Below are 26,067 nucleotides of genomic sequence, written 5' to 3'. Positions count from 1 at the left end.
GATTGAGAAAAAATCAGAAATGCCACGAAAATTGAAAGTGCAATGTATGACTTCATCTTCGGATAAAGATAATCTGTTTATAGTTTCATGTATACATAAAATGATTAGTTCACATAATGCATACAACATAAAAATAATATTTCGTATGATTTTTTTTATTTATTTAAAAAATAAATCAATAGACAAGTTAAAGGGAAAAAAAAGTGTAATTACATGGAAAATGTAAAGCTATATAAACTCTTCAAGAATTATATGGAGGATGTTTTGGAAATATGTTTGTGAAATACAAGTAGGTGAGTGAATTGTATTGTTGAGTAATGCGTGTTATATATAGGAAAAATAATTTTAATTCTTAGGGGGTGTTTGGTTTGAATGATAAGAGACTTAAGTAAATTAATTAAGATAGAGAATTGATGACTAGGATATTATGTAACCCTTATTTGATGTGTAATGATTGCCTAAACTACCCCTTTCCTCTTTTCGTTTATGGAATAAAATTACTCTGTAATTAATTTTCGACAACTTTTGTGTAAGACTGCCTTACCGAAAATACTACTTTGATTGCTTAACTAATCGGTTCTATTGTTTAACTAATTAGTTTCAATGCTTAACTAATTAGTTTCAATGCTTAACTAACTAATTCAAATGCTTAGCTAATTGATTTTATTGCTTAACTTATGTAACACGAAGGTGTCTTTTGTGCAAGACTGCCTTATATAAAGTTTGTAATATTCTTTCGTCCTCCCTAACTTTTTCCGTTATTCATTTCTCGTACTTTCTTTTCTCATCCCTGTCCATTTTTTTATATATTTCTCGTACTAATTTCGCAAGAGAAGAGATACCTTACACTACCTCTGTTTCATAAAGTTCTTTACGCTTTGAAAAATGTGTTCAAATATCGAAATTTTGACCATGAATTCTACTATTATATCTATCAAAAATTATCACGAAATATCTTATTAAATTTGTCTCAAAATGTATTTTATAAATATCAATTTTTTATAATTTTTTGCCATACAGAATTGGATATATTAACGGTCAAACATTACACCAGAGTCCGTACAAGATTATAAGACCGAACTTATAACACAATAATTTTGAAAACTAAAATAGTTATGCTATACTCCGTACAAAATTATATGGATAGTTTCATATTCACTTGTATTTACGGTGTACGACTTTTTTTCATTTTCCTTGTTCATTTACTGACTCGCCCACTATGGCAAGTTATTGATCCGTGACCCACTTTAACCCACCCATTATTAACCCGCAAAAATTGACCATTTCATTACCCAATCCGCTTTTGACCTGCACAGACCATAACCCAACCCGCCCAATAACCAGGTCAACACAGGAATAGTGAAGTAAGTATTGTACACTCAGGTTTGCGTTTCTAAGAAATGGTGCTTGCATGATACTTCGTATGATTGATACTGCTACGAGTATTGGTGTGAAACAAGCTTGGGAAATATTTTCATTCGAATATAGAAATATACTTACAGAGTTACAGGGTTATTATCAACCCTCTCAAATCAAAAAGAGACAACAAAATCCATTTCCCCTGTCAATTCAAGCATTGTACAGAGTTGAAAAATCTAACCATCATGAAGTAATGGGAAATATGTTCCTTTGAAATTTCGAACTCTTCCCTTTTATATTTCTGACAAAAATTCATGTTATTTCGGATGCTATTGGTACATCGATGTAAAAGAATGATTACTATCCCCTGAGCTGTAGTACCACAATGTTACAGAAAAAATGTACAAGTACTAGAAATCAAAAGTTGAATATCCATGATTGACACGAAAATTATGTCATACGCTTTCCACCTTCCTTTTTTCGCACACCCACAAACGAAAACAACCTGAAAGTGGATTCAGCCTTCAAACATCAGATGTGAGAGTTCTTTGTTTCTTGAAAATGAGAAAATGTTCTTTTTTTTTACCAATGTTGTGCAATGTTATCCTCAGTCCTCGCTAAATGCTAGATCGTATATTTCTCTGTATTCCTCTACAAAGTGGACGTCTAGCCCTTCTTTCACGTTTGAGGAAAGCTCGTCAAAGTCCCTTCGGTTAGCAGCAGGAAAAACTATGGTCTTTACTCCACTCCTCTTAGCTGCTATTGTCTTCTCCTTTACCTGGTTTTACATAATCAACAAATTCAGGCACTAATTTTGAATTAAGAGAAAAGGAAAGACGAGACAACCGCAACAAAAAAGCAAAAGAAAAAACCAAGTGGGCTGCAAAAGAGTAGGAATACCACTCTATGTATGTTTGGTTCAATTATGGAATGGTTTCTTTAACACATTTGAATCTAGGAGGAATGAAGTGAGGATCTTAGAAGAGGTGGGTAATAATATGAGTTCTGAAACAAAGGGGCAAAATCACAAGTACTAGGTCACGCACATTTACAAATATCTAAAAGCATGCCAGATACCTCATTGTATCTGCTGTTTGCTAATGCACCGGGGATTACTACCAACTAAGAAAGAACCAGTAACAAAACATGCAATCATCTTTTTTTCATTTTCCAACACCAAATTCACTAATTAGAGTAATTGCCTATAATTACCACATTTATTTTTCTAACCAACTGGGAAAATCAATTGAAAACCAAAGACGACAGCACACCTACAATAACACAGCAACAGAGAGGGGATGCGTACAAGGACATATTACGAGCATTTTTACTTGTTCTTCTAAATAAATTTAAGGCAGTCATCACTCATAATCGCCACTAGTTCCTTACAATTTTAGCTTTTTCCCCCACATAACAAATTTGCAAGTGTTCAAGGCTATGTTTCTTTTTATCTGAAAACCCCTGAACTTATTTGAATTGATATATCTAAACTACGCAGTATTTAATTGTGTGAGCTCATCTGAATTATTACTTGATTTATAACTTATCTGAACATATTTTAGTTGTGAATATTATATTTTATTTTATACTAATTAGGCCTTACCTAGTTACCTGAACGTAATGAACTTACTACACTAACCTTCAAACTTATTTTTTTTGGAAGGAAAAGAACACAGCACTCATTTTCTGGTTAGAACATTGATTTGTGGTGTTCAGCACAAAGCTGTTCCTGTTAAACTTGTCTTGTATTTTAGATCATCAAGTTTCTAGGGGTTAATATAAACAAAAAGGCCAATGTACCCCCAAACCCTTGTGCAGGAAAAAACCCAGACAACATTACCCAAAGAATGGAATCCTGTCTTTGTTACTTACCCCGCCAATTGGAAGTATCTTCCCAGTGAGTGTTACCTCCCCAGTCATTGCCAAGTCCTTCTTAACAGGTCTCTTCATTGCGAGAGAGAGCAGTGAAGTAATCATAGTGCACCCAGCACTAGGCCCATCTTTGGGAGTGGCTCCAGCAGGAACATGGAGATGAACCTTGGAATCGGCAAAGAAGTTGCTTTGTGGCTCCTTCTCAAGTAGAATACCTCGGGCAACTGTGAGGGCAATTTGTGCACTTTCCTTCATAACATCTCCAAGTTGTCCAGTCAGATTAAGAGCCCCTTTTCCTTCTCCTTGCTCAACGCTGGTTGTCTCTATGTAGAGAGTTGAACCTCCCATTGCAGTCCATGCTAGACCCATCACAACTCCAGTAGGGGTCTTATCATAGATACGCTCTGCATGAAAAATAGGCTTCCCAACAAAATCAGTCAGGTTTGATTGAGAGACCATCACTTTCTCAATCACCTTCGGTTCCTCGGCTTTATCAACTTCAGTTGTATCCTACCAGAGAAAAGAACCCAAATTAGCAACAAGAGACACAGATTTAAAAAAAAAAATATAGTTCTCCTAGGCTTCTTCTGATTGACCACTATTTTCTATATTAAATTTTAAGGGAAAGCATTTTGGTAAGCAGGTACTTAAAATAACCTATCCAGATCAAGGGTCTACACACTGTACTAATAGTAAACATGAAAGAGAAGCCACATAACTACACAAGTCTAAGGAATTAGAGACTTTAGGCAAAACAAATATCGATAACACCACCAACAGACAACCATTCAGAAAATCAGGCCACGCATAAAGTCAGTTGTAGTCTCGTAGATACAAAACCGGTCAAGCACTTGTTACATCAAATTAAAAGACATCTACTCAACTGCGTCCTCGATGAAAACATGCATAAGAAGAAATGAGTGAAGAGGATGACACGCCCCAAATAAAAATTAATACATTGATAACCTGCCAACCCCCAGAACTAATAAGAAAGTGAAACAATTTTGGGGAGTAGGAGTTGACTTCATTGCCAGTGTTGGCATAAGTAAACAGAAGAAATTATCAGAAGCCTTTTTTGAATAGAGGATTAAGTTTCTCTTATTGGAGCCTGTACTTTAAATGGCACTTGCTTTTTAGCTAAGCTTTGTGGATGAATTCCTTCTTTTTAACAATTGATGTCTGCTTTCCAAAATTGAAGAATGAGAGCAAAATAAGATACTTCTTTCACGGTGATTTAGAAAGAAGGGGTGCCAGGAAAGATGAGGTTCCACAAGAGAATTGGTATTGTATTTGTTTGTGGAGGAGGGATTTATAGAGATTTCACATTTCATTCCATTTGCAATAGGATCCACATAGAGCTCAAAGACCACAGATTACCTTTGAGTCATCAAGTACATCGTTAGATGTTTGGGGGTGCTCCTGTTCAAAATCTATATTATCCGAGGTGTTCTTATCAGACTTATCTTCATGGCTTCTCTCTTCTGTTTCAGCTTTACTTTGGTTTTCTTCCTGAACCATGTTTCCACTTGAGTCAACAAAGCAATCAGCTTTAGACTCGTCAGAAGCAAGCGACAAGGACTCGTTTGCAGCACTTAGTCTCACAAGTTGAAGAGCAATCTGAAATGAATTTAGAGTGATGATCAGCAAGAGAAAAATATATAATGATGTTTGTATCTGATGAAAACAAGAAGTTTAACAGACATGTTACCTTTCGGTAAATTTTTTCAATTTGTTTCTGAAGGTTCCGGACCCCAGCTTCCCTACAGTAATTCTCAATCAGAGAAAGAAGGGCTCCATCGGTGAACTCAACCTGAAATAAAGATGCCAGTTCGATAAATATCAGAGTTTGATTTGATAGCATTAGAACACATGAGGAAGAAATAAGGAAATACTCATTTCAGTAATTCTTCACAATAGTCGAGTAATTTCCAAATTCTCTCCATTTAGTAAATTCATGGATAGTCCATTCATAAACCATCACGAGTACTATTTTTTAAAAAGGGTCAGCTTTTTTCTCAAATCTGAAGACAGTATGAGTGATAACTATTTCCTGACAGGAGTAGTTTCAATATACATACAACTAAAAACAGATTCAGTAGAATACTAGACGAACTATGATATTCATTACTTTGCTACCTGTTCAGGCTTGATACCACATGCTTCACGGGTGGTCTTTTCCAAATAGTCACGAGCAATGCGCAATTTCTCATCGGTAATATATCCTGCGATTGAAATCACTTCCATTCGATCCAAAAGAGGGGCAGGAATATTTTCTATCACATTAGCTGTGCAGAAAAACAAAACCTGCAAAATTTTGATATAAGTAGATGTAACAGGGGAAGGTGGGGGGGGGGGGGGCATCCGTACTATTCACTGTTTTAGTTTTATGTAAAAATGCAAATAAAAAGCTTGATGACATTGCAGAAAATATATCAGACTCAAGAAGACGGCTCAGTAAATAATTATCCGAAATGGAGATACAAACCATCCCCACCAAATTAATTGATGCGGAAAGCCAGTGACATGGTGAACGGTGAATTTTCAGATCTTATTCAGTTTAAGGACAGGCAACGAAGAAAAAGCTTCGCATTTTTGTTGCTTTTAAATTTTATGAAGGGACTACGTTTTCGGGGGGGCTAAAGAACTACAATCGTTGGTATTTCACATATACTTAACCTTACGGATTCAGAAAAATGTTGTCCCAGGAAGAAAAAACCTCAGGTTTATCTTTTTAACATAGGCCATGTTGAGTAAAGAGGGGATTGGAGCCATATCAGCAGTTATATCTGTTAAATCTGCTCATTCTACTGTTTGGTAAAGAGAGGGCAGAAGAGCTGATTGGGGCAAACCTGGCGATTCTGAAAACACTCTTTACCCAACATTTTGGGAAAAATGATTTGGTATCCCATTTCAAAATGACAACCACGCCAATAATTACTGTTCCACTTTATCAATTAAGTTTCTCTGATGAGTGACGAACAATAGAGAAGAGATTGCCAAAGTTTTTTCTCTGAAAACAAAACACTACCAAATAACAAAGAAACCACTAATTTGATTGGATGGGAAATTAGAAAAATACTTGACCGAAATTACATCCATTACTAAGCATTAGCATTACTATTACTGATCTGGTCAGCACTCAGCAAGACACCATCTACACTAATGAAGTACCCTGAGAAAGGAGATATCAGCCCATGCTATGTGCCTACCACCTAGCATGTCAAATTGGCAGAATCTAGCACTAAATCTGATTACATACTCCACCTTCATCCAAAAACATAGAAAAAGAGGGTGGGTAATTGGAGATGTTGAGCAAAGAAGCCTTCAAAAGTAAGGAGTGCACGTGGAATTTTGAAAACTGGTTGACGAAGGAGAACGGGAGAAGTGTAATTACAGCGAAGGGGCTGGTGGTAGTACGGAACTTATCAGGAAAGGAGATGAAACATTGAAACTGATAAATCTATCACGATAAGAGATGAAGCTGATGGATGAATGAGCAGTGAGAAAATTCTGGAAATGTAATAAATAGAGAACTCGATTGGGCCTTTGGTAGAATGTTAAGCTTAGAAGAAAACACGTTATTTGTGTAATGGGTTGTGTTAGTTTTCTAAAACAGTTAGATAAATAGTTTATTAATAAACTAAAAAAATTAACATATAATGTTATTTTCCTTGCATTTTCATATTCTCAAGAGGTATACGGAGTAGGAGTAATACAGTTTTAGCATCATTCTTGGATCAAGCCAAGTGTCCACTGTAAACAAACATTTTGTTGCTATCACAGGGCCAACAGGTAAGTCTGCGTGCATCTGACCCCCTTGCTTTACCCTGGGCATGAACCTTTTTCAGAAAGATTTGGCAATGTTGCCACCGTTTATGTTGAGGATCGTTAGGAAGATAGTAAAAAATTGCAACAGCTAGAAGGAAACAATACTAGTCGCTAAAATTCTAAAGATGCTAATAAAAGTATGAGAACGTATGGGGTCAAAATGAAGCAAGAAAAATCCCTAACCACGTACAAAGAACTAACTCGAGTCTTTCTGCAGATAGTTGAACAATTTAACCTAAACGTCGACTACATCGTAATAATAAGTCTTTTAAAAAGAACACTTCCAAAGGATCTGCTCCTTGAAATGACGGGAGGTAGTACTATAAAACACCCCCCACAAAGTACAATCTGTCACTAGTAAGTCATCCAAAAACGAAAGTCACCGAAAACCGTATCAGCAAAGGATGTTGCTATAAATCACCCCAGTAATTCAAAAGGCAAGAAGCCAAAAACATGGTAAAGAGTCACCCAAAATTACACAACTCACCCCTATTAAAATATATTGCTCGATATTGCATATTAGCGCGGGGAAGGGGGGTTAAAATATGTTCATTAGTGCCCTTTCCAAATTTTGGAAGCATAAGGAACTAACCTTTGACAGATCAATTGGGACATCAAGATAGTGATCCAGAAAATTTGCATTTTGTTCAGGGTCAAGAAGCTCCAGCATAGCACTTGCTGGATCACCAGCATGTCCTCTACCCAACTGCATTGGAAAAGATAAGCCTTTGAATATCTCATGAAAAATACGTATTCAGCAAATCCATGTTCCACATGGATATATGAAGATCTCATTAAGCAACAGAACATCAGCAATCCATCCTTTACTGAAAAACCCTACACTAGTCAAACCTATTAGCTATAGGTGGAGAAAGAACTAACACGTAGACATAAAACGTATGAGTAATAATCACTAGGAACATTACAAAAAAATGACTAAACAAGAACACATACAAATACAATCCTTTTCCAGAAAAGGAATACAACAGAGAAAATCACATGAAACTGAGACTAGATAAGAAGCCTGGTCCTTGAAGCAGAACGTTGAACATATGGAGTGTAGAGTCAGGACAGTGAAACAGAGAATATACCTTATCAATTTCATCTATTAACACAAAAGGGTTAGCTGTTCCCACACTTTTTAAACACTGCACCAACTTTCCAGGCATAGCTCCAATATAAGTCCGACGATGACCCTGCACACAATCACATAGTAATGCAGTGTTTTCTCAATATCCTTTCTTTGGGGTCTTAAATATTAAGAAGTTCATAACAGCACGACTTTGGCTGTACCTTAATCTCAGCAACGTCAGATAGTCCTCCAACTGAAAATCGATAGAACTTGCGATTCAAAGCACGCGCTATGGAACGCCCAATGCTAGTTTTCCCCACTCCAGGTGGGCCAGATAGACAAACAATTTTTCCTGACACGAACATGTCATTATTTCAATTGATTTACTCATCAAGGCCAAACTTGTCCACTACTTTTTATCATTAATCCCCACATAATTAAATAAAATACTGAAACAATGTAAACCAATCTCTAAAAAAATAACTTCTTATATATATAATCTCTAAACAAATCTTACAGTAGGAAATCTACACTACACTTAGAATTTTAACAAGAAAACAGGACAACCAAATTGGAAAAGAGGGGTCCGTTCAATATGCTATTTTTTGCGGATTAGCTATAGCGATATGAAAACGTGGAAATAACTTAAGGTCAATGGTTTAAGGAAATGAACCACAAGTATCATACAAAACTTTTCTAATCTCTCATAAAACAACTTTGTTATAGGAAGAGATCAATATTCTTCAACCAATGTTAGTTAATAATATGATTCTCTTCTGCAAACATCAATTGACTGTCATTAGTTGAGACAGAGAGGACGATCGTTAATGGCCAAGAACTGTTTAGATTAAGGACATATAGCTGGTCTTACGCCTTCGACAAGTAAAAGAAAAATACACCCTAGACCTATAAAAATGCCATATAGCTGGTCTTACGCCTTCGTCAAGTATAACAAAATATCAAGATCCTAGTATTAACCTCATTCAGGAAGCTTATTAGGGAGCTGTTTCCAAATGATCTCAGCAAGTAGCAAAAAACTGTCCGCTTCATCACAAAGGGGTCTATTAAAATCTAAAGGTGAACAATGACTTTCTAAAAAATGGGGTCTATGCTGGAATTTTGAGACAAGAAACAAGTAAATGAAATAAATCTTTGGTAAGTGGTAACCTTGAGCTGTTCCCCGCAGCTTTCCAACGGCAATAAATTCCAGTATCCTCTCCTTAACGTCAGACAAGCCATAGTGGTCTTCGTCTAGTATCGTTTGTGCGCGACTAACATCAAAATTTTCATCACTGCATCAACAATAAAGGTAAAAGAACATAGTGTTATTATACATATATTGCATATACTCCCTCCATATTAATATCATAGTAGTATTGTTACATCCCCTCAAATTTAAGGATTCGATCACACCAAGACACTCTTTTTGACAGTAGTGTCCTTCCTACCCACTCTCCATCAGACCATCACTCACATCAAATGAAACCTGTGAGGGTATCTTGAACCGTACAATTGTAAGTCACTGATCCCTCAATCATAGGTGTTTGTTTTCATTGACTTTTCTTAACAATCGAGGAAAGTGAAAAGGAACATGAATGGGTTTTAGAGTGGCACTGCAATTAAGAAGCAGGGTGTTTAAAGCATATAGTCAATATCAATAATCAGGACAGTTTGTTTGAAACATGCCAAAATGGAAAGGTGAACAATCACTTAAAATTAAGCACTATTTTCATGGAAACGACTGCTTTTTCATGGGATCTAAAAATAGTAAACGAGCAGTATTTACATACAAGGAAAGTAATTTACTCCTAGGAATTTGTTCATATAAGTATCCTCGCTAGATCATACTCCCTCCGTCCCTAAAAAATTGCCCCATATACTATAAATGGATGTCCCTATTTTTTTGCCCCATACCTTATTTGGTTTATGGTCTCCATACGTTTCTCCTCACATACAATTATTTAATCTAACTAAAAGACATATCTACCTACTCATTTGCTTTTGTGTATACCCAATTCTTAATAAAGTGAACAAAAGCACTTGGGGAAAGCTTTTAGGGACGGCGGGAGTAATCTACAATCTACATACAATGTTAAGCTGAAATAGTGCATTGCAGCAACAGACTGGTTGACAGATTATAAGTATGTGATAAAAAAAATCACGCCGAGAACATATCACCTCGTGCCAGCTGTAGGCCGATGAGCCCTCTAATTACAAAAAACTAGCATAAAACTAATAATTGATCTTATGAGGTATTACAACAAAAGCAGGCGAGCTGATTATTGACTAATTACACCAGCTTCGAACAGTAATAAGATTCTAGAAGCTTTTTTGCACAACAGATCAAGCTGCCTCATAAGCAGCTTCATGCAACTGCAAGGTCTGCAGCTCTGATCAAGTAGACTTATAAGAGAATATACAACATTGCCCAACCCACTATCAAAACAAACAAACAAAACTTTGACCAACCCGAAAAAAAATCTTAGGTTCTTAAGTTTCTTAATTCCCATTCAGACTCAAATGGTAATTGTAAAATTGCACAACAAGCAAAAGGGTAGTACTCCCTCCGTTCCTAAATACGTATCCTGTTTCTAAAAATAGCGTTCCCTTATAAGTGTCATGTTTCTATTTATACACTTTTCCCACTTTTCCATACACTTATCCATAAATCATGATTACTTTTTCGTACACATTCTACACTTTTCCCACTTTTCAATCTCCACATCCACTTTTATTTGTTTTATCAATAAATAAGTATCTACTTTATCATTTCCCCCAAAAAAACACTCCATTGTTTTTCTTACACACTTCTCATTTTTATTAAACACCGCGCATTCATCCAAATAGGACACATATTTAGGAACGGAGGGAGTAATATTTACTAGCTGAAGAAACAAGATGTTTTAAAACAACTGCCAACAACAACAATGTCAAAGTCTTAATCCGATGAATCAAATATTTATCTCCAGTGGTCATCCACAGAGATGCTCTTCCCCATTCACTTCTAGCAAGTGCCATATGATCCCGCTTTCCTTACAGGTGAATCTATATACATCATCTCACATGCCCAAACCAACATAATTTATTCTAACTTTTCTTATCCTCAGTAATATCCGCAACTTCAACCTTCTTTGGAATGGCTTCACTCCTAATTCAATATCTTAAGTTGTTCCAACACATCCACCTCAACACACGCATCTCTGCTAAACTTATCTTCTTCATATAACCCTTCCTAAATTCCCAACATTCGTCCCATATAACAACTCTGGTGTCGCAAAATTTTCATTACGGCTGCACAATATCTTAATTGTTGCTTTGCATTTGAGCCGTTCAATAACTTAAATCTTGGTTAATACCTCCATTTGGTTGTGAAACCAACCCAAGGTACTCAAAAATTCACTTACATACAAGTAATTCCATCTAATGTCAATACTTGAGTACTAATTGGCACTCAACTTAACCTAAACCTTCGAGCTTCTGACTTTCTTCTCCATCGCTTCAACTGAGCAACTTGGTGCCTCTATCGCTTTAATCTTGTCCATTGCTAACGATATAAACCCGCTAATCATCTGTTACTTCCGGGCATAGGAAAACATCGTATAGTTCAATCATAATAGCAAAATCCTACAAAACTCCTTCAAATATCCATACTTTTTTTTCACATCTAGATATATATCCTTAGCATAGTCAATATATTTACACGGCATACCTTCATTTGTCACTTCCCATCAAAGAATTTCTCTCGGACCCAAACAAGATGGCTTTTAACCACACAACTAAATCACTTAACAAAATGTAGCTAAGGGACATAACTTATCAATTCAATTCTCACAATATAGGATCACAATAGCACTATATGTGTTGTTAATGGATCGTTTTGTGGCCAGGATGCAAATTTACATGCTAAATAACTGATCTTAATCTTAAAGCGAATTTTCTCCGGCTTTGACTCAACCAGAAGAAAACAGTTACCTACTCTTTGAAGTCTTAAAAACATACTCAATCAAAATCTGCAAGCTTGTGATATTCCGTCCCTACACCATGGAAATCAACACACAAAACCAAAATATACATCTTTTTCTGGAGCAAATTCTAATATAACAGCTTTATGGTTCTCTTTTCTCTGGCTCTAAGATAAATTGGTCATGAATTAAATTTCATGAACAAAAACAATGTGCGTCTTCGTATATTAAAAGTGAAACCAAGAAAAAATCAAATAGAAATTTCAAATGAACAGGATGTTTATTCAGAGTTTTAAGCAGAGAGATAATTTTAAAAGGAACTCTAATTACTCTGACCAACCTGTAATTTCCCCAAGGCAATGCTGTCAACCAATCAAGATAGTTGCGGGTGACGTTGAATTCACTTGAGCTGGCCTCCAACAGTTGGAGCTTTGTAAGTTCTTCTTCTATGACTTGCATAACGTGCTCCGGGATTTTATCTTTGTTTAAGTCAATCCTTTCCCTAAACTTTGCTGTAGGAAAGAAACTTAAACTTAGGAAACATGATATAAAACTATAGAGTTCATGCACAGAAAAAGACTTTTGCGCAATGAAGATGCATATTCTTATTAAATGGCAGCTTCGGCAACCTTGGTAAATATATGCACCACCACATGAGGGCGATGAGGCCAGCTTAGACAAAACATCAGGCATTGTGTATTTTCTTACAGATCAAGTGCAATTCTAGACTCAAACATACATCACAATAAATAACAAGAACACGAGATGCGATGAGATTAAAAACAAAAAAAAATTCACTGGCAGCACTCACCAGTAAGTGCTGTTTTATCATCTGTTTCAAGTCCCAACTCCTGTACAGAGAGAGGGGAAAAGGTTGAGCACTTTTATTGGAAAAGTCTAGTTAATAGTACAGCATCAAGCAACAAGATATTAACTTACAAGAAAAAAGAACAAATGAACAGTACTTCATATGTACAAAGGCGCACAAGAATCATGATGACTTTAAAAAGATGTAGCAAAAAAACCACACCATGATCAAGTTGTCAACATTGAAAATTACTTCTATGAAGTGGGAAAAGAGATAAGAAACCTTTTTTATGGCCTTTAGCTGCTCATTCAGAAGATAACGGCGTTGCTCACCACTAATTTTCTCCTCAATAGCTTTTGCGATGGTTTCCTTCATAAATGAAAAAGAGATAACTAAACCTCACAAAAGAAAAGAAGTACCAAAAGAAAGATACTGCCAAAGGCATGTAAGGAAAATACCTGAATCTTACTGATTTCTACTTCTTTCTTCATCAATTCCAAGGTTAGTTGTAAGCGCTTGAGCACCTGGTGTATCAGGAAATGAACATTTAGTTCAAGTGAAACAAAATATGCAATATATCCTTTATAAGATAGATCCGTGATGCACCTATGATTTTACATCCTATAACACTTACGTCTAGATCTTCAAGCACTTGCTGTAATTGAACCTTGTTTGCCCCAGATATAGCTGCTCCAAAATCTGCTAGCCTAGGATAATTGAAATCACCAATATGCTGAAAAGAAGAAAACAGGCACCGTAAGCATCACCATGACATGACAGAAAAGCTGAACTTATGGCTTACATTTTACTAAAAGATTAGCTCTTCAGGGAGAAAAACTAGAAGACAGGAGCCACTGCAAATACATGTTCAAACGATAATGCACTACAATTTAATTATAGAACAGTCACGGTGAGTAGAAATGGACGTAAATCTAGGTAAATATAAACAGCTGATGGGGCCAAGAATGCATCATATTGTTTTGATATAGAGTTCAATAAAGCATTGCACATGAGAATCAAAAATAATCTGAAACACCCACTTACTAGAGGAGGCAGCTATCCAAATATATGAATGTGTTTTAAAAAGCATATAGAAGTTCGGTTTTTACCCAATTTCAAGACATGTCTCTGAACATTCATGACAGTAACATGTTTGGTTAACCGCGGCTTTAGAAAATGTGCCAGCGAGGCAAAGGACTAAGAAAATCAGAACACCCAGGGTTCTTAGCGCACAAGGACGGCCCCAAAGAGGTAAGGAACAGCCCACCGCAATGTCTCCTTGTCATGCACGGTCAAGGGCAGTGATCAGCAAATATGCAAGGCCAGTCAGGTCAAGTTTGGACCAGGATATCTTTAGATTTAGGTTATTTACAAGTTAGGTCTTTACATTTAGGTTGCAAAATGCATGTTCGTGACCCAGAAATTTTTATCTAGTTGAATGATTTTGATGTATCCACCAAACCAATCCAAATCATGAATTAAATGGGACAAATTGACCAGCTAACCAAACAAATTGTTGCAAATAGCATCTTGATGCATCAATACATTATATATAATTGTTAATAAACTTAGCTCTACCATTGAAATTGGTGTTTCGGGTCCGTACAGTATTTTACTCCATGGAAAAAAGCAACAGAAAACTGTACTCCGTTATCAAACCTCTACCAAGTACCAACTCCCAATAAAGAAAATTCAAGTATATGAATTGGTTCATGTGCTCGATGTTCAACCTTACCTTTGTATATGTTTGGACATGATCCCTCCAGAGCGAACTTCTTTGCAAGACATCCCTTATAGTAGATATGACCTCAAACGACGTTGCTTTAATGACATCATCATCTTTGTCATATGGCAAATCCTGCATCAGATAAATGGCCTCAGTCACCTAGACATCAATCTAAACAAGCACTTATACACTTAAAAGTAAGGAAAGTACATGTACATGTTCGTAAAAAACAAAACATAGAATGCCTTGCCTTGAGATGATCGACTTTGACAGTTAGAGGATCCTCATTCACCTAGCAAAAACACAATGGCATCAATCATAAGCACTCCCCTAACTAATAACAACATTGATATGAAAAACAGACAACTAGAAGAATGCAATCATTACATACTAATAAACAAACAACATGCAATCAGCCTCATAGGGTTATAGCAGGTAAACATTGGACCAAGCAGTAGACAATTCAGTAGCACGTGAAATTTTTACCACTTCAACTTTCATCAGGCTTACCATCTCTGTTATACGAAGTCTGCGATGACCAACAAGAATAACCTGGTCTCCCTGGATGCTTGTAATCTTTGCGAAAAAACCAAAAAGACGAATAAAAAACAACCAAAGATCAGTATTCAGTTAACTTTGCTCATCCAAAAAAAACAATGGTTCAATAAAAAGGGTACCTGGGCCAATGTCCCAACTTCATGCAATCGATTTAGAAGTTCTTGTCCTTTAAGATCATAAATATTCTTCTCTGTGTCAGAATCCGGCTCGTCTTTGACAAGGAAGGCACCAGCATAAGGGGCTTGCCTTCTTTGACTTTCTGCTAGAGCTGCTAACAGCTTGGGATCCTGAAATAAAACATAGGCCATAGAAACTTCCAATTAGACTACAATGCAACTAAAGGCTAAGATCCACAATATCGTACATTGAGTGATATAACAACAATCAATTAAAAAAAAAAAACTATTATTCATATAGGAAGCCATCATACCCTTGGGTGGTGGGGGATTAGAAGGGAGAGAAAGCATAACAAATAGAAAGAGAGAGATATTATACTGGTAAGAAACACATTATTGAAACTTCTGAAATGTTGCAGAAGTCTAGCAGTCATTATTTCTGTGTGATGCTTAGATGATTAATGGTCATGACTCATGATAGCAAAACTTGACTTCACAGAAATCATCAGCGCATACCGAAAACTACACGCCAAAAATCTACTCATTTCTACCAATTAAACTTTAGCATTTTTAGATATATTCAAAATGCCACCCCACAATCGATGCTTTGCTTTATAAAATAATTGACACTAACGCTGATTACGAGATTTCCTGTTGAATGCCCAATTGGCACCTTTTGGAGGCAATATCCAAGCTCAATGAAGGAAATGAAGGAAAATGTACAATATTCTGCTCAAGACCGAAACGGTAAAAACATGTGGGATCACGACTCCAATAGTTAATGTGATGCTATCAAATATTTTATAGGAAAATAAAGTTGGTGGACCCCGTGATAATAGTTCTGGAAGAAGCAAATTTATGAAAAAGAACATGATAATTACCACATTCAAAGTACTCTACAAGTCTACATACCTTTACATTGACTGGCATGTAAAATCCAGGAAATAGCGGACGGTGAGGAAGCGGTAATGCCACAACCTGCCAGAAATAAGCTACCATTCAGTTCACAAACAGGAGGCAAAAAAAGAGTTGATAGTAAATGCTCTAGATAACAGAATAGACAAATCATCTAACAATATTTTAGTAAGGAAATGCAGTAGCGACACGCCAACACCCCAAGGGTTTCACCCATGTACAAAAGAAGATCTAGGCACAAAAACACAAATCATCAACTTTAAGGGGGCTCTAAACATAAAGGGAAGCCAGGGAGGGAATCCAGCTGAAGCAATCACAGACTGGCAGACAAATTAAAACACGAGATTGAAAAATAACAGTGAACTTTCCGACGGCATTCAATAAGAAAATTGGAACTTAGCCAGGTTAGGATGGCACCAGCAGCACCATTAGACATAATTGTTTAGACTACAACTTCAATTGTAGTTGCAATCATAATTGTAGTGAAGGTCGTAATGGAGGAAGGATACTTTATTGCAGTGTGACCAAAAGATAATGGTTGATGCAACATGACTTTTGCCTCATTCATAAAAGCATTAAAGACCTATTTATCAGATTGGCCCTGTATCAATCGTATGTACTTTGTATCATCCATATCGACCAATATGTAATATGAAACGATAAAATTTTGGTTCGGCAAGTTGAAACCATATAAATACCGGCCAAAACATCATGATTGGGCCAATAATTAAAACCGAGGTTGAGACAAACAAAAATTTGCTAACAGATTGGCCTTGCAAATAGGTTAGCATGGTTCTTAATCTTTCTACTAGGCTACTACTACTCTTAGGCCAATGTTGATATTCAAATAAACCAAGTTATGTTCAAAGTATGGCATCTTCTCTACGATTACAGAATCAGAGACAATGATAGCCCACATCTACCACAGTTCTTCATGCAGTCAAGAACTCGAGAAACCTGCTGGCTTACTCATAGAGGCATACCATCAAAGGGAGGATAACTAGAAAGCTATTTAAATAAAACACTCATAAACCACTCCAACCAAATAAGATATTGAAGAAGCATAAATATTGTTCACTAATGAAATCTATGGTTGAACCTAAAAACAAACAATTTCAAGTTTGCCTATGTACTAAAGTCTAGGCCTTTCGATTCGCAAAATCCAACCGTTTGTCTGCGATAATCGACAAAGAAGTATGTGATATATTGTGAATGTAATCAAGGATACAAGATGATTTTCTGAAGAACCCCCCACCCTTCTCTCTTGCCCCGCTAATATTTTTATTCAAAATATAATACTGCTTTTATAATGAAGAATGAAGAGACAATTTAAATCAGCGTTCTAAAGCAAATTAGTTAGAAACTTGGCACACTACTTGTGCAAATCCCATTTCAATTATAATACATCCTACATGATGTGAGTCAAGTCCTAGTTCCCTACAACATAGTGGTTGGAGTTATCTTATCTATATTTTTAATGCTGTATAGGGAATTTCCAGTGAACAAATTTTGTTTCCTCCCACGGTGAAAATAAACTCCTACGTATTTCCACCCTCAAATAATTGTCCCATTTACTATTTTGGTCATTCCACAAATAATTATCTATTACCTTAAATTCAAAATTACCTCATTCAACACATGTGGTTCGGTACCTCCACTAACTTTCTCTCTCTCTCTCACTCTTGACTTCCTATGTGTTATGGGTCCCCCGATGACCCTTTCTTCCTCAATATATTTTCCCTTAAATTTACACTATTTACCAAAAAACCTAAACCCCCTATTATTTGCTCTCCTTTCTTATATCTACATTTGGTATAGTTTGGTAAGGGGAAGTAAGGGAAGGGGAGAGAAGGGGAGAGAAGGGGAGAAAAAGGAGTAGGGAAAAGAAATAAATTAAAATTCCACAACACTTTGTCTCCTTTTCTATCATTTATGGAACCCAGCATGGTTAACTAATTACGAAAATGATTATGAGTGCCCAAGCCTAGGAGTACAATTATTCGAGGGCGGAGGATTGTTGATTTTTTAACAAATTAATTCATGTTTTAAAAGCCATAAATTTGTATTTTAACAGATACGCATTACAATCATCAAAATTTCTCAAAACACTACCAGTACAAGAACTAGAGTGTTAAGTTCACATACGATACTCCGTATTCATCATGCCTGAACGTCTTAGTATCAAGTATCAACAATCACCCTATCCGAAATAATTTTCACATTGACTCACTCTCTCATTATCAAGGATATGATACAACTCTAACTGTCACTTTGAACCACTCCCTCATTATCAAGGAGATGATGTAATTGTACTAAAAGGCCTTATATAATTGTTGGACAAGTCCCTCCTGAATCCTGACTCCCCCATCCAAATATGATCTTGATAAAACTATTTCAGGAACACAAACTATAACTCCGTGATTTTTAAGAATATGACAACTTGTTCTAGACATTGTAAAGTAGTGTAAGTGACTATTACATTCAAACCAAGAGAGCAATAATCTTTATTCAAGTATTACAAACCAAACTAAAACAGTTTGCAGAAACTCACAGACATTACTATTATCAAATCACCATTGTATTAAGGGTGTGTTATCTTCAACTTAAAAAGAATAAGTTAAGATAAGTTGCAATCAGGTTCTATCAGGTGTGAGTTTCAATGAGCTCTTACAAGTAGACTCTCTCAAGTTTACTTTCTTGCAACCAAGTATGATCAAGTCCAATAAGTTCCAATTAGGTTTGATTAGGTCCAGGTCAATCAGTTTAATCTGTTCTAATAAGTTTAGATAAGTTTCATCCGGCAAAGAGAACGCCCCTATGATACTATGATATCAAATAAAATTATCAAATTTTCATAAACCAAACAAGCTTTACATCATTCTTCGCCTTACAAACACAAACATACATGACCAGTAATTGTTCAATGATCGACTAAACTCACTCGCTACTTCCTAAAATCATTTGCATCAATTCAATTGGCATAATTCAAAAATTGGAAATGAGGAGAAACAGAAAGAGAAAGAACCGTAAAACACTCATCGGGGCGAAACACGGTGGGGAGAATCGCATTGGGAGAAATGGCATCAGCATCCTCGACTTCCCCAACGGCGGCCTTCACAGCAGCTCCACCGTCACTAGACGACGAGTCAGACCCGTCGGAAGAGGAAGAATCGGAGCAGAATGCACGGAATATGTAAGGTTTAGGGTAATTGGAACTGCGAAATGAGTTCAGAGCTCGGAGCAACGGCGAAGTTGACTCGGTGCAGCTCCGAGTTACGGCGGCCGGCAGGGAATGAGGGGCGAGAACATTCTGGAATCGACATGAATATGATAAAACCTTCAACATTTGGGGATGAGAAATTCAATTGTGAATTGACTTTGAATTAGGGTTTTTCTGGAAGAAGATGATAAATTAGAGCTATACAAATGATCAGTGTGAGGAACTAAGGAGAACGAAATGGAGTCTCAAAAGCCCTCCATAAACCCTTGTTTGCTAGAGGTTCTTTTTGGGGAGTTTTTATGTTTGGTTTCCTAAAATGCCCATTGTGTGAAATTGATTTGATTATAAAATGGACTTGACTTGAACAACAATCTATCTACTTCAAATATGTGTAGTGATTGGATCGTGTGAGGAAATATGACAAACATTTTAAGCGTGTTTAAGGAAGATACGAATGATAAAGACGTGTTTTGAGTTTCTGTTCAAGTGTTTGAGATAACATCAGACAATAAATGTGAGATTTGTAACCAGATAGGGGAGTGTCTTATGTGAAATGACGGTGACGAGAATATGAGATAAGAATGTCTCATTTTTAAGTGCTTAAATTTTAAGTGTAGATTTTGTCTTGTGTTATATGTACAATGGCAGGGTTGTTGGTGTGTTTTTCTGAGCGTGATAATGATATCAAATCATAAATACGAAATTTGCAATTAGTTGCGTGTATTTGTGCAGAAGCACGGATGATAGGGAATTGTTGTCATGTCTCTTTTATGTGCAAGAAATACACATTACACAAAAAGGTGTGAAAATTACAATTGTCACAAATGTGTCTTTCGTGAAAAGTTGGTGGCATTGCATGAGTCTCTCGTTCATCCATGATTTCAAGTATACAACTCCGTGAAACTGACAGGCTAAATCGCACTCCTATCAAAGATAAACCTAACGTTCACCAACTAAAAATATAGTAAGGGAAGAAGGGATCGTATCCACAGGGAAACAATGTTCTTTCTACTATTAATTAACTAATCTAGACTACTGGTAACAAAGAGTTGGATTGGTTTGTATATTAAACTAAAGCAAATAATCAAATCGGAAAATAACAATATTAAAGGAATCTAGGGCAACGGTTCACCATAAATGCAGAGCGGGATTGGACAACGGACAATAACAATCAATGAACAATCATAATTAGGAAAACATGCATCTCTCGAATCTTATGAATTCCTTAGGATAGAACAACTAGCGGGCTCTCGCTACGTACTAGAAATAATTCCTATCTAATAGCCACAGACCAAAAAACATCATATTTATACCTCTCGGCGCATATTCTAAGGTTAATCAAACTCAAATCAAAATAGTCCGGCCGAACAGAATTGACGAGCAATAATAATAAGCTATAGAAATTATAATCAATCAATCAATTAATCAAGTCCACATATAATCCCAATCATGCATTCATGGATCCCCTAAACCCTAGAAATTAAACTACTCACTCATGATAATAAATAACAAAGCAATTAACATAATAGAAAACATGATCAAGCAATAAGATAAATTAAAGCAAGAAACAATACCGACTTGAAGAACAATGGAATAATAAAGCTTGAATCTTTGATTAAAATTAAAACTAAGTGTTTGGAGAAAATAGAGAGAACTAAAATAGACTAAGTAATTAGAAAACTAGAATAAAAGGTGTCACTAAAAATATAAGGGGCTAGTATTTATAGTTTGCCCAAAATAGAGCCCAAAACCGGAAATAAAATCTCGCGAAATACGCTGGAGGTTGGCGTGGCCCGATCGGGCGAAATTCCGTCCGATCGGGCGGTTGCAAAATGCCCAGAACAGCGCCCAGAATGACCGCCCGATCGGGCGCGTGTTGAAACTGCACGATCCTCTATCTTCAAAACGTCATATCTCCTTCGTTATTCGTCGGAATTAGGCGAGTGACCACTTGTTGGAAAGATATTGAAGTCTATAATCCAACCCAATTGGAATTACATCATTTGGAGTTGTAGAACTTGAGTTATGCTTAAAATAGTGGACTATAGTCATTTTTGTACTTCCTTCGTTATTCGCTTTGCTTCAAAACTCTTCAAACTTAATGTTTGTGCTCTCGAAAGTACATAATCTCTTTTATTGATTCAAATGAGTAGGAAATGCACAAAAATATACTAATTCCTACAATGATGAACCTGAAACTACAAACACACTACAAGGAGCACATTTGTACTAAAAATCGCTCCGAAGAGCTCATTTGGGATCAAAAAGTACTAAGGGACGGGGGTAAAAACTCTACATAAAACACACATATCAAACTCCCCCAAGCTAGATCCTTGCTTGTCCCTAAGCAAGAAAATCATCGATGAATACAAGACCAACTTCACCCCCACCATATTTCAAAATGAAAAACATAATTCAAGGCAAAATCTAACGAGCATGCATCAATGTCAACCAATCAAATCCACCCAACCACAAATCCTCCCTAACAATCGTCACGCAAAGCGAACCACAAGTGCACAATGGAATTCAAGACTAGTGCTCACACACTCATCACTCATTTATGTGGCGGGTAAAAGATGTACCCGTTCGCTCTCCTCCCAACATATAAGTGAACAATGCCCTCCCAAACTCACAACACTCGTGTGTCTAGAAAAACATACACTCAACCTAGTAGTCGACTTGAAATGTGTCATGTCATAACTTGCATTGTAACGCCCCGACCTCTAATTACATTATTACAGCATAATTAGCAGCGGAATTAACCTAATTGGTCAGGGCATTACCTGCCGTAACTCCCTCTTGGGAATTACAAGGCAACCATCAATCATAAGATATTAAATCCCAAAAATTAATATAATAATCTTTAATATTACCAAAATAAAGGTGCATAAATTACTAAAAGTCTTTAATTAAACTATTAAAACTAGGTGAATAATATTAAAGTGAAATTCCTCGCCACTACTCGTTTCCATCGTTCCCCGCAGTACCTAAAACAGAAAACAAAAACGGTGAGCCGAAGACTCAGTAACGAACTATTCTAGCAACGTAAATTCATTTCAATTCATTTTATTTAATAACACAGGGAGAATAGAATAATGTAAAACATTGTGGAAAGTCCTTTATTTAATTCATTCATAGCTTTTGGGTGCACATGCTAGCCGTGGCAAGTATGACATGGTGGAACGTCTTCCACGATGGACCGCTGTCCATAAAACATGGGGCCTTGGCCCGAAAACATGAGAGCCTTGGCTCAATGGGCAGATGCCCCATGGGTACATGCATGACCGAGAATCGTAACCTGTGAACATATACTGCCAAACGGACTAGGAATTTCACTTTCATTTATCATGTTTCGTTTAATTTTACATTTTAGTCTTTTTACTTCAGTTGAAGTAACATAATTCCTTTGGATCATAAGATCAAACATCCTTTCTTTCCTGGTTTCTTATAAAGAACATTTTATAAGAAATTCAATCAATCATCATAGCATTTTATAATCAATCATAAAATAAGGAATGATTCCATCAAATCATATTATAATAAATTATTCAATAAAATCATATTTCATTTCCCGCAATTCATAAAACATGTCAAAACATTCATTTAATAAATCAATCATACGTTGTAATTTCATAATCACATTTATAAGGGAATTGCGGGTACTAGCAATAGCCGTTACCTACACTCCGCGGTTGCTAAAGCTTTTCCTTGGTTCGTTCGTCCTGAGCTCCGAGTCCAATTTCTTTCAAGATATTAAATAATTGAATTAGTACTAGATCGATAAATAATTTAAAATCAATATTTTGTAAATCACAAATTTTATAAATAACAAATTTGTAAATAACAAATTTTAATAAAACATAATTTCGAAATTTAACAAAATATTATTATTATTAATCGAATTTTCGATCAAAATACATATATATTTTATAAATCGATTTTCATGAAAATATTATTTATATTCCATTTTTATTAATTCAAGCTAGTGACTTTATTTAGTTAAAACCAGAAATTAAATATGTATATACATTTTTTTCTATTTGAAAAAAATAATAATTTGATTGGAAATAACTAAATCATCAAAATTTATTAAGGCAAGCAAATTAGTAATTAGAAATTCTGAACATGCAATTCAGTTTTTAACTCACCAAGGCCCAAACCAAAATGGCCCAACCTTAGATTGGGTTTGAGGGAAATAAAATCAAGGTTTCATTTGAAACCTGATTTTGGGTTTTCTGGGAACAAGAACACAAAGCAGGGGAGGGCCGAAACAAGGGAAAGGGAAGCACGAAGAGGAGAGAAGAGAGGAGGGAGAAAGGGAGGCTGGGCTCGGTGGCGCCGGATACGCCGGTTATTACGGCGGTGGTGGTGGTTGGTTCTCGGCGACGGAGCAGCAAGAGAGAAGGTGGTGAGTGGCGCGAAGGAGAGGAGAAACAGGGGAGATTTGTGTGATGTTTTGCGGTGGTTCTGGGCGGCGGATCGCCGGATATTGAGGATGGAGTTGGGTTTAAGAGGTGGTAATGTGTTTGTGGTGTGGTGGTTTGGTGTCGTCGCTGGTGGTGCAGCGAAGAGAAAAGGGAGAGGCAGGGGAGATGGGGGGGGTGTTTCTGGGCGGCGTCAGGGCGGTGCGGCGATGGCAGCAGGTGGTTGCCTAGGTGGTGAGGGTGGCTGGAGGTGGCAGTAGTGGTGGCTGGTGGTTGCAGTGGTGTTTGCGGTGGTGGTTCGTGGACCGAATCAAAGGGAACAAGGGAGTGAGTTTGAGATTGAATTTGATTGCTGTTGAAATTCCACCTAAAGTTTCTGAATTTGTATATGGGAAGTGTGATGAACAAGGGAGTGTACTTGGGGTCCAAGCATCTGCACTTGGACTGAATTGTGGGAAGGAAGGGAGTTTTTGTCTTCCTGGTTGTGCGTGGGGAGCAAGGAAAAAAAAAAAAGCAGACATTTCTCTCCCTTTTTTTTTCTTTTTTTTTTTTTTATAAAAATTTCACAATATTTGGCAAAATTCAGAAATTGTAATTAATTTTCAGAAAGTGCTAAAAATTAAAAATGTTTAATTAAAATAATTCCTTAAAAATAAATAAATTAACGTTAACGAAAAATAGTAAATTTTAGTTTATAAATTTATCGTTTAAAATAAATCGTAAAAACGATTAAAATAACGAAATTCGATTATTCATAATTATTTAAAACGAAATCAAGTTAATAAATATTTTTAATTTTAATAAATCGAATTTAAAATTTCGGGGTATTACATTCTTACCCCCTTAGAAAAAGTTTCGTCCTCGAAACTGGAGCTCAGTCGAACACTCGAACTTGCCATTCTTAAAATCATACGAGTCATATTGAACCGTTTTATTCGACATTCACTAATTGAAAACATATCATAACCAATCATTTGATTTCACGCATAAGCATCGTTGATACATTTCATATTCACGGAAAACATAGTGATTCGTACATAATTTCGTTCTTAAGAGATTATTTGAAGATGTTTCGCTTTCATTTGTTATTGGGCTCCTTTGCTGCATGAGTCTTGTCGTTGACTTTCATTACTTGATTCGTTTTGATTTCGATCTTCTATCTTTTCTTCTACATTAAATAATCTTATTAACTACGTTCGTTGCAGGGGTTCGAGTCCAATCATGTGACTAGGAATACATCGTTAGGCATATGACTTTGTTAGTTATCTTTTATATTCTAAGTCGACAAACCTCGGATTTTGTGGATAATGCTAAGCCATCGAGCGTGCCTTTACTAGAAACAATCTAACTCGCAGAAAACTTAGTTCAGACTACCTGGTTTTACTGACAAATCATTTTGTCGATATTCCATTCTCAATTCCATTGCATTCCTCAATCATTCATAATTCTTTTCGAACTTCATAACATTCATCGATATCGTCAACCTTATTGACAACTTAATTCTGGATAACTTATTTGTTGTACAATCCTCAAAGCTTCATGTGTAAACTCAATTTCATATTTTTCACCATAAATCATGTTGGGTCCCGCATACTATTCTTGCATAACTTTAAAATTTCTAGCTTAGCTTCCCTAACATATCTGATCCACAAAACAATCATTATGAAGGGTGCGGAAAGGTAACTCGAAAATCAACCATAACTTGAACGCTTTGAAACCTTGAATAACCTTGATTTAATTTGTGATTCGCCACTTATACAATACGAACTCGTGCTCTTTCGGTACTTTATCATTCAACCTTATTGATAGACCAATTATTGATAACTTCTTAGCTTTCTTAATAGAGGCATATCAATCATCCTTTAGTCCTTCAACATGCATTTCTTTGATTTCACTTTAACACAAGGATGTTCAACATTCTCTCGCCTAAGTCAAATTCTTTCAACAATGGAGGCTCAACCCAAATCACATGACTCGGTCCTTGAACATGTCCTGGTTGAGGTCTCTACATATACTCGAAATATGCGGTAAATACTTTAGCATAGATTTGTCTAGGTTGTTCACCCTAGATTACCATTTCATAGCCTTCGAAACTACTTTCTTGCCAACTTGACATATTTAAAACTTCGCGAACTCCTGTATTTCCCTCAAATTTGTTCCTTAGGGTTCTCCATAATTCTTAAACTATCCGTAGGTAGGTTTACTAA

At 36.2% G+C, this 26,067-nt stretch overlaps 1 protein-coding gene across 2 annotated transcripts; it reads right to left on the bottom strand.

Annotated features, from left to right (window-relative positions):
- Positions 1–1,451: 1,451 nt before the first annotated feature.
- On the bottom strand, positions 1,452–19,751 carry LOC110796705 (lon protease homolog 1, mitochondrial). Of its 2 annotated transcripts, XM_022001789.2 has the most exons (21): positions 19,242–19,751; positions 16,214–16,279; positions 15,305–15,472; positions 15,138–15,203; positions 14,878–14,919; positions 14,637–14,759; positions 13,536–13,634; positions 13,360–13,425; positions 13,184–13,270; positions 12,905–12,944; positions 12,434–12,605; positions 9,299–9,423; positions 8,353–8,483; positions 8,151–8,255; positions 7,652–7,765; positions 5,368–5,535; positions 4,940–5,041; positions 4,609–4,848; positions 3,232–3,741; positions 1,946–2,137; positions 1,452–1,864 (listed from the first exon to the last, which is right to left on the bottom strand). In XM_022001789.2, exons 1-20 carry the CDS (start codon positions 19,560–19,562, stop codon positions 1,967–1,969), a joined length of 2,916 nt encoding a protein of 971 aa, XP_021857481.2. In that variant the 5' UTR covers positions 19,563–19,751; the 3' UTR covers positions 1,452–1,864; positions 1,946–1,966. The 2 variants fall into 2 exon arrangements, with proteins under 2 accessions (XP_021857481.2, XP_021857480.2); XM_022001788.2 differs by having other exon boundaries at positions 1,452–2,137.
- Positions 19,752–26,067: the final 6,316 nt, after the last annotated feature.

This window comes from Spinacia oleracea, chromosome 4, assembly GCF_020520425.1.
Source record: "Spinacia oleracea cultivar Varoflay chromosome 4, BTI_SOV_V1, whole genome shotgun sequence".
Lineage (NCBI taxonomy): Eukaryota > Viridiplantae > Streptophyta > Magnoliopsida > Caryophyllales > Amaranthaceae > Spinacia > Spinacia oleracea.
This window is presented reverse-complemented; position numbering and strand designations above follow the sequence as displayed.

What these genes read in the sequence shown, in the direction of transcription:
- LOC110796705 (XM_022001788.2), bottom strand. Translation starts at nt 19,562, where the DNA reads ATGTTGAAGGTTTTATCATATTCATGTCGATTCCAGAATGTTCTCGCC. An exon ending in GTGGTATCAAGCCTGAACAG is followed by an intron (nt 5,042 to 5,367) that starts GTAGCAAAGTAA and finishes TCTTTATTTCAG; the next exon opens with GTTGAGTTCACCGATGGAGC. An exon ending in AGATACTTCCAATTGGCGGG is followed by an intron (nt 2,138 to 3,231) that starts GTAAGTAACAAA and finishes ATGTAAAACCAG; the next exon opens with GTAAAGGAGAAGACAATAGC.